Below are 9,555 nucleotides of genomic sequence, written 5' to 3' on the forward strand. Positions count from 1 at the left end.
GGGCACACTGCACTTAGTAGTTCGTCGAATGGTGTAATGGACATACGATAGTATTCAAAAAACTTCTCAGGGTAAAACGACGTATACTCTCATAAAAATATGAAAATTCGTCATTTTTTTCTCGTTGAGTGTTTAATGGATGTACCCAAAACTGTCTTCCTGATGTGATAGGTTCATCCAAATCTCCAACTGCTTCAGCTGCGCACAAAACTTTTAAAAGTGTACTGTCGGACATTATTAAAGATCGTCTTTACTGCGTCGATGCTTTTGCAAAAATGAACCAAAATCCAATTTAAAAATATAGCGCCATGCGGTGATAACGTCAAGTATGGACATTATATGCGTTGCGGTATCACCGCAATCGGCGTCAACGCATGCGACCAAAACGCATAGTGTGTCCCGCACCTTAGGTGTTTGACTTCTGGGTCTCCTTTTCCTTTTCCAGATCTGATGGTATTATATACAATATGAGTTTTAAAGTCCAGGAAAAAATCGTGACTCAAAAGAGTTGCTCTAAGAGCTGTTGGATTTTTTCTGGCATCTTTAGTTATTTTTATAAAATCTGAAGGAAGGTCAATATCTTGTCCTTTTAACTTTCTTTCTATAAGACGATGAGCACTATCACACGGCATTTGGGTGTGACCTTTTACTAGATATTTTGTTCAATAATAACTCTATATTTTATTGAGAAATGAAGAAGTGCGTTGGCTATTATTATGTTTTGATAGCCACAACCATCCGAGTATAATATAATTGGTATTTTATCATTCATGCAAAATTTTTCCAAATGTTTAATAATTATTGTTGTAAATATTGATGCTTCCAGTTCACCCTCACCCTCATGCCACCAATAATTTTCACAGTGGCCAGTACGGATGTTATACAATGTCATATTATGAACCTTCAGCTTCATTGAATAATAAAGGGCACTGTTTTGTAAATATAGACATAATTTAACAGCCTGGCAATCCATTGTAATGATTAGCATTTATTGTCTTTTGCTAATTAGAGTGTCTTTTTCCAATTTTTCCCTAGCTCTATTTTTATGTACAATGTGCTCAGCAAAGTCATCTTCCTCAACTTGTTCAATTTCATATGATGAACAAAAATCGCATTTATCTTGTCTTGACATATTAATAGACAACTTTTTTTGTTTCATAAAGCTGTAAAAATAACAAATACTTAATGGAATAGTAATATTACTGTCTTCAGTGCATTTGGATTTTTAAAGCTCAAAAACTTCTGATTTATGCGTAAATGGACTTTCTTAGTAAAGCCTATTGGTTTTTTTCCGACAATAATGTGAAGGCATTTTAGCTAGACTGGAAAACCAATTTTCTAAGTGATCAATTATTTTGTTCAGTGCAGCCCTTTTAGGTGTAATAATAATATTATCATTACTAACGTTGTTGCCTTTTGTTTTTTTCGAATGTACGTCATTTTGACCCGGTAATTTCGACGCACGTCAAATGGACGCGGTCATTTGGACGAACGACAATTGGGCACAGGCGTCATTTCGACACATAGGGGGAGACCGGGGCCAAACGTAACATGGGTCAATTGTAACACGCTGAATATTTTCTTCCATGATAGATAATAATTATTAGTTGTATGTGCGATATTTGTCCTCCAATTTTTGCCATCTTATCCTGTTATCAATTTGTCTTTATCGTGTTTTGTTAATCAAATAATCAGTAAAAACTGATTTTTACATTCAAAAGTGAATTTTTTTTTTTGAATTTTTTTTTTTACGCCTTCATATAAACGCTGTTTTATTTATTATTTAAAGTAACTTGTAGTAAATTTTCTGGAGATTACGAACACATAATAATAAATTAACTTTTCAAGTAAGTTCATCATTTGTTTTCGCATTGATTAAAAAAACTCTACATGGGGCCAATTATAACAAACAGACTGGGGTCAATTGTAAAATTATCTATGAAAATCAATTACATTTTTTTCAATATAAACTTTTTATTGACGTTGTAATAATTATTATTATACTTGGTTTAGTTCAAAAAATGCCACGAAAACAAGTAAGAACTACTAGCAGAGGTACCACATCTGATAGCACAATGAAAACAGCAGCACTTCTATGTTTAGATGAACATATGTCAGAACGATCTGTGGCTACGAGCTTGAATATCTGCCATGTGAGTTTAAACAGATACATAAAAAAGTTTAAACTAGATAGAGAAACAGGTAGTTCTTTACCGTCAGTTGGTTACCGGCCACACAGTAAGGTATTTAATGAAATCCATGAAAAGCAACTTGTAAACTATATAAAAAATTCAGCCGATATTTATTTTGGTTTAAGTTCTAAGGAAGTTAGAAAATTAGCATTTGAATATACAGTTAAGCAAGAACTAAAAATACCAAAGAATTGGACACGGAACAAAGAAGCTGGTGTTGATTGGTTCTCTGAATTTTTAAAAAGAAATTCATCAATCTCCATCCGTCGCCCCGAAGCGACAAGCTTATCAAGGGCTATGAATTTCAACAAGGTAAATGTTAAAAATTGTATGGACAAATATCAGTCAGTTTTGTTGAAGTATAAATTTGAAGGGCAAGATATTTACAATTTAGACGAAACAGGGATTACAACAGTCCAAAGGACAGAAAAAGTAGTAGCATCTCGTGGTAAAAAGCAAATTGGTGCAATTACATCTGCCGAACGTGGCACATTAGTCACAATGTGCTTGGCTGTAAACGATTTAGGTAATTTTATTCCTCCCATGTTTATATTCCCTAGGGTTAATTATAAGGATTACTTTGTAAGAGGAGGCCCATCTGGTTGTGTTGGTGTTGCAAACAAGTCAGGATGGATGCAAGGAAATTAATTTTTAGAGTTTATGAAGCACTTTGCAAAATATGTAAAGCCTTCAGTTGATAAAAAAGTACTTGTTCTTCTTGACAACCATGAATCTCATTTGTACTTACTAGTGATAGATTTTTGCAGAGAAGTGGGCATTGTATTGTTATCATTCCCGCCGCATTGCTCACACAAACTACAGCCGTTGGACCGATCCGTATATGGACCATTTAAAAAATATATTAACCAAAATATGACTTCCTGGATGACAAATAATCCTGGGAAAAGAATTACTATTTATGATGTTCCATCTATATCGTCTAATGCGTTAGTTAGTGCGGCTACACCTAGAAACATAATTAATGGATTTTCTGTGTCAGGGATTTGGCCATTTAACAGGGATGCGTTTACTAAGGATGAGTTTGCTCCAGTAGTAGTCACTGATATGGTCATAAATTCAACTACTGAAGAACTAGTAAATACAACTACTGAAGAACTAGTAAATACAACTACCGAAGAACTAGTAAATAATATTACTGAGAATCTATTAAATCATGTTAATAATGAGTCAGTAGACACTATAAATCCAATAATTATTGATGAACAACGTCCACAAAATAATGAAATATCACCAGAACATATCAAACCATATCCGAAAGCAGCATTACAAGATAAACTTAAAAATAAAGGAGGTAGGAGAAAAGGAAAAAGTGCAATACTTACTGATACACCTGAAAAAATAGAGATTGAACAGAGAACAAAAGTTGATGCTAAAAGAAACATAGATTTTGGAACAAATAAAAGTAAAAAACAAAAACAAAAAATTAAGAAACATAAAAAAGTCGTTAATAATGTCAGTAGTGATGATAGTGACGAAGAAGAAACATATTGTTTGATTTGTGCTGATCTTTATTCCAATAGCAAACAAGGAGAAACATGGATTCAGTGCAAAAAATGTAAACTTTGGGCTCATGAAGATTGTACCAACCAAATGTTCATAGCTCATTACACGTGTGAAAACTGTGAAGCAGATGATGTGTCATGAATGATGTCATGATTTAAATTTGTTTTTATATTTATTATTTTATTATTTTTATAATATGAATAATTTGTAGTCTGAAGTCAAGATTTAAGTTTGTTTTTATATTTACTATTTGTTTAATTTTATTGGTATTATGAATAATTTGAAGTCTGAAGTCAAGATTTAAATTTGTTATTATATTTATTATTTTATTATTTTTATATTATGAATAATTTTAAGTCTGAAGTCAAGATTTAAATTTGTTTTAATATTTACTATTATATTATTATTATATTATGAATAATTTGAAGTCTGAAGTCAAGATTTAAATTTGTTTTCATATTTTTATATTATGAATTGTTATAAAATTGTTATTGCTATTATATATTATATAATAAAGTTGAAATCACAAGACTAGTACAAATAAAACTAATTTTAAATTTATATTAGTTCTTAATTTTTTTTTAATTAGTTGAATATTAATAACTATGCATTTCCTACCATATATTTTAACTAAGATTTTTTTAATCGTTAATAGGAAGATAATAATAATTATATATCATGATGTTTGAGTCTATAGAATAGTTTGGTTGCATCTACCTATATGTCATGGTTATCAGGTTTGATTTTTAATTTAATATAACATATAATTATATCAATATCATTGAAAAATGGAATTAAGATATGTGTAACATTTAACCCCAAGGTGTGTTATATTTAACCCCAGAGTCTGGGACGAATGTAACATTTTTTTTTTTTTTTTTAATTAAAAATATTTATTGTAAAGGTTGATATTTATGCAGCTATTGTAATATAATTGAATAGCTATGAAGTTCCTTTATCAAATGGTAACGTTAAAAATCAAATATCTGTGCAACAATTTCTTAAAAATGGAAAAAAGTGCAAAATGTTACAATTGCCCCCGGTCTCCCCTACAATTTTAACGCCACCACTTTTAGGCGCAAGTCAATTTTGACGCAAAACAAAAATAATTACGAATTGAAAATATATAGTTTTCTCAGTTTCAATTTTTGCATTGTCAGCTGGTACATGGTTATGATCTATGAATTTTATTTTATCTCCTAAAAATATAATTTAGTGTTAAAAATAACGTATAACTAGAGTTATATACTTCATGGCGTTCATGCCCTTAAGCAATTATTTAAAAAAAAAAACGAGTAGAACAAAAAATATATAATATATACTATTATAATATGAAAAATAAATAAATACTAATACTATACTTTGATTATATTTTTATGGTTATAAATATTTTTGTGTAAAATTATATTTATTATTATATAGAAATGTATAGATCTGGTATAGCCTTCATAAAATAGGTACTTTTAAATGATTAAATAGATACAAAAAATATATATATATAATATTTTGAAAAATGCAACATAATATAAATAAAATTGTAAAATTTAAGGAGGTCGTTTACCTACTTGCTTATTCCTAATTTTAACTATTCATATATAATGATATTTATGTGTTGTGACCATAGACATATAAAACAACTAGATAGCCGATGCAACACACCTCCTCGGCTTGTCAAACCCAGTGGCTGTTGATATTTATACCTAACTCTATCCAGTTAAGTGAGTAGTTGGTTGGCTATTCCCACTACACGAACCGGTCCTTAGATCCGAGTTGTTGAATTGATATAAATTAAGTTTTCTGAGTTATATTTTACAGGTCCTAGAAACTTATGACCTGCGTTCATAGACTAACACAATTAACACGATATAGCAACGAATACAATGTTTTATTCAAGACTAAAATAATTATAATATTATAACCAATAAAATACACTATCACCTGAGTAACCCTGTTCTTAAGGGTAGTATATTGAAGATAACAGGAGTAGCGGAGAACGAGTTGAACAATATTGAATTATTATAATTTAACTATTAGGTACGTTATTATATACTTAAAGTTAATCAATTAATTACGTTTAATAATATTGTAAATATGACTATAGTAGACTGATGTATAGTCTCTATTTCACGGTTCAAAACTCGACTGGCTGCTATGCCAATAATATATAGGCTAAAATATAAGTACTCTACGTTCCTGTTTTCTGTTTACCTAAGCAAATTCGCCGAGTGCGACATAAATGACGAGTCAGTAAACTGCGAATCGTTACAGTTACCCCCCTCGCCACTTAAAATCTGCCCTCAGATTTTAAATTTAAAAAAATTTGTAAAAAAAAAAAAAAAACTGTAATCAAAGGTATGTTAGTAAACACGTGATTATACCTTGGTTATTTTCGACGATGAACATCTATTCCGTACTTCTCGATGAATATAGCATTGTCGGAAAATCCCTCATTTAATCTTCTCAGGATATAACACGGTTATATTTTACTTATTTAAATTTAAGTTACTTTTGGTGGTCATGTCATTATTACGTTATTTTTTGAAAAGAAGAAAAAGAAATAATAAAAAAAAATAGAATTACATGTATAATATACTATATATTATATATTTTATTCTTATAAATACTTACGTTTGAAATATGAAAACCAAGTATTTAAACGTTATAAAGCGCAAATTTTGATACAGAACGAAATAGGTATACTATATTATTTTAATTATACTTATTTTAAATGAAACTATAGACATCTATTACTTTCATTAAAGGAATTATGGTCAAGACAAAAATTTATCGATAATTATGAGGCACACATCATACCACTTCGACGTTGTTTTAGATACTAAATAAAACTAAATTTGAATAGGATTTCAAAGTATTTTTTCATTATAACAAACAAAGAAGCTATTTGTTACTTTTGTTCCCTGTTTCCAATTGGATATAACATAGCACAAAACGTATGCATGGGTTATTGATGAATGAATGATGACGATGTTAATAATATTTTTGATATAATAAAATATACACTGTATACTAAATTCATAGATGATTTCAGAATGAGTAGCAAAACAAGAGCAATGATTTACGATGTTATGAATGACATTCTTAAACAGCTGTTTTAACGGCTATACTAGGGTGGTCCTTATTTTTTTTTTTTTAAATTCGATCGGGCTTCCTATGGAATTTGTTTGAAACCATAAAAAAATAAATTGTGTTAAGTTTCGTAGTAATTGTTCAACCCTAAGGCGTGCCTCAAAAGGGTTGAAGTTCAACGAAGGGTGATTTTCGATTTTTATAATTTTAGTCTAAAATATTTAAGATAGGCAAAAAAGTATAGGAATAAAATATTTTTAAATTAAATATAGGTACTATAAAAAATGTTTCTTGTACTTTTTTATTCACCCCCCCCTCCCCCCCCATAAAAAGTTTTTAGTATACATTTTTAGTAGATATAAAATAACTAATAAATATAAAATGCCGTACCAATATTTTATATATTATGTTATACATATGTAATTCAAATTAAACACAAATAATATTTAAAAAATAATATACATAAATGACGTAATTAAATACAATTTTTTAGTGTACTTTTTTTAGCGTTGGGATATCTTTGCCGGTAATCATATATGGTTTGAATTAAAAATTGCTTTTGGTCTTCGTTTTTAGTGATTAAATTATTGTAATCACTCATTAATTTTACTCCTCGTTCTGCTGCGTCATTAACAACTTTTAAATTGGTAAATTTATTAAGTCCTTGTATATAATGCTGATTACTTTTCCATAATACGGGATCTTCATTTAAAAAATCTGTGTTAATGTTAAACCTATGAAATAGTTTAACTGACGAGCTATTGATGAAATCACTAATACATTTACTTTTTAATAAATTCAAGTTTTTAATATCAATGGTGAAACGATTAACACTATATTCACCGGTATCAATTGTATTTAGTGCTTCTACCATTTTTTTCTTTTCTGATAATGGAACGTTTATATCAAAAAAAGCAAGTGCTGCTGTTTCAGGACTTAAGTACCATAGATGTCCACACATTTTTTTTAATGATACAAATGCAACTTTTTGATCTATATTTTCATACTCTAGTAATTTTTGAACAAACATAAGATCTTGGCATGGTGCTTCAATTGCTATATGTGCTCGAAACCAACTTTTTACGAAATGATATTCCTCGATGTGGAGTTCCTCCGAGAAAAATAATCGTAAGTTCTAATAGTTCCCTGTAATCTTCACGAAATTGTTCTTTTTTCGAATGATCGAGAGCAAACTGAAGTACATCATTTTTTGTGTGTGATAAAGCCGTACAAATATTAATATCTTCAATACCCGCATTAAAATTATTAGTATTTAGTTTGCTCCAGTATTCTTGGAATTTTTTAAAAAGTGGAATATTGGGCCCTGACGTAATGCCAAATTTTTCTTCAAAGACACACCTTAATACAAGTTCATAAATATGATGGCGGCAAATGAGATATAACATATCTTTTTCGAGATGCTGCTCTAATAAGACACATGCACCCTTCAAACGACCAGTATTGGATGCTGTAGTGTCACAACAAACTGCAACAACTGAATCAGTTATCCCCCAATCTATTAATAACTGAAAAACGTTTTCAGCCTGCTCTTCTCCTGTTCCAGCTGATAGCTGTGGAACCCCTAAAAGTTGCTCACGCCCTTCACATGAAATTAGTACTGGCAGTCTTTCCACTAAATCTTTACCGGTTAATGAAGGTAACATTTTTTCATCCCAATGTACAACGGATTCTTTAAATAAATCATTATTAAAACTCAAACGTAGTTGTTCTGCTCGCAGTTTTCGTACTTTTTCACGAACTCGGTGAATCGACGAACGATTTATTACCAAATTATCAACATTATGTCCTAATGCCTGAGCCGTGGCAATTATAATATGAGTTGCATCTCTATCACTTACCTTGCATCTATCTAAAACAGTTACAAGTTTATCGTTGATGAATACTGTTCTTCCTCGTTTAGTAGTTGAAGGGCCGGCAGAATCTTCACAGCTTTCCATAATTATAGAGTTTTTGGTATTATCTTGTATGTTTTGGGCTAACTCACAATCATCAGATAAACTTTCTTCTGTATCACTTGAAGAACATAATTCCACAGATTCAACTAAAAGTTAATTCATAATTTTATATTATTTAGAAGTACTTGTTATATGACAAATTATAAAAACACAAAATACGAAATACTTACAAATAGATTTTATTTTGTCTTCATTAAGTTTTCTTTTTTTTTTAGATTCTTCTAATTGTTTAGATCGTTTAAATTCTCTTTTTTGACTTATCCAATCGACACCCATCATTGCTCCTGGACGACCTTTTTGTCTCTGAGTAATTAAAAACTGTTTGTCTATGTCAATAGTCATTATATTCAATGCATCTGCATGGGCAATGTCAAATAGTTCGTCGAAACATTGTACAAACTCATTTTCCTTTTTAATTTGAGTATTTGTTCTCCGACTTGAATTTTTCTGCAAACTTCGCCATGTATTGTACAACTCTTCCAACATTGGTATACGATTACGAACTTCCCTAGTAGGTATTCGGGCTTTTTGCCAAAATATTAATGTTTCGTCAATCACTAACCGCGCACTTTCGCGTAAACTTAACTTGACTTCTCGAATATTAAAAAATAGGACCGATAAAACTTGTTTGTTTGATGGTAACTTGCATCCAACCAGTTGATGAGAACTAGTACCAATTAAATAAATACGTCTACGTATATTGATTTTATTTTCCATTTTTAAAATCAAAAAGTCTGTTCGTCGATGGTGTGTGGACAATTATAAACTGAGCCGTG

At 30.2% G+C, this 9,555-nt stretch overlaps 1 protein-coding gene across 1 annotated transcript; it reads left to right on the plus strand.

The window, feature by feature from the left end:
• The first annotated feature begins 2,021 nt into the window (after positions 1-2,021).
• LOC100162778 lies at positions 2,022-2,840 on the plus strand. The gene has a single exon (XM_008184204.1). The coding sequence runs from the start codon at positions 2,022-2,024 to the stop codon at positions 2,838-2,840; it is 819 nt and encodes a 272-aa protein (XP_008182426.1).
• Positions 2,841-9,555: the final 6,715 nt, after the last annotated feature.

Source organism: Acyrthosiphon pisum, chromosome X (assembly GCF_005508785.2).
Source record: "Acyrthosiphon pisum isolate AL4f chromosome X, pea_aphid_22Mar2018_4r6ur, whole genome shotgun sequence".
Classification (NCBI taxonomy): domain Eukaryota; kingdom Metazoa; phylum Arthropoda; class Insecta; order Hemiptera; family Aphididae; genus Acyrthosiphon; species Acyrthosiphon pisum.

Coding starts and splice junctions, on each gene's coding strand:
- LOC100162778 (XM_008184204.1), top strand. CDS start 2,022: ATGCCACGAAAACAAGTAAGAACTACTAGCAGAGGTACCACATCTGAT.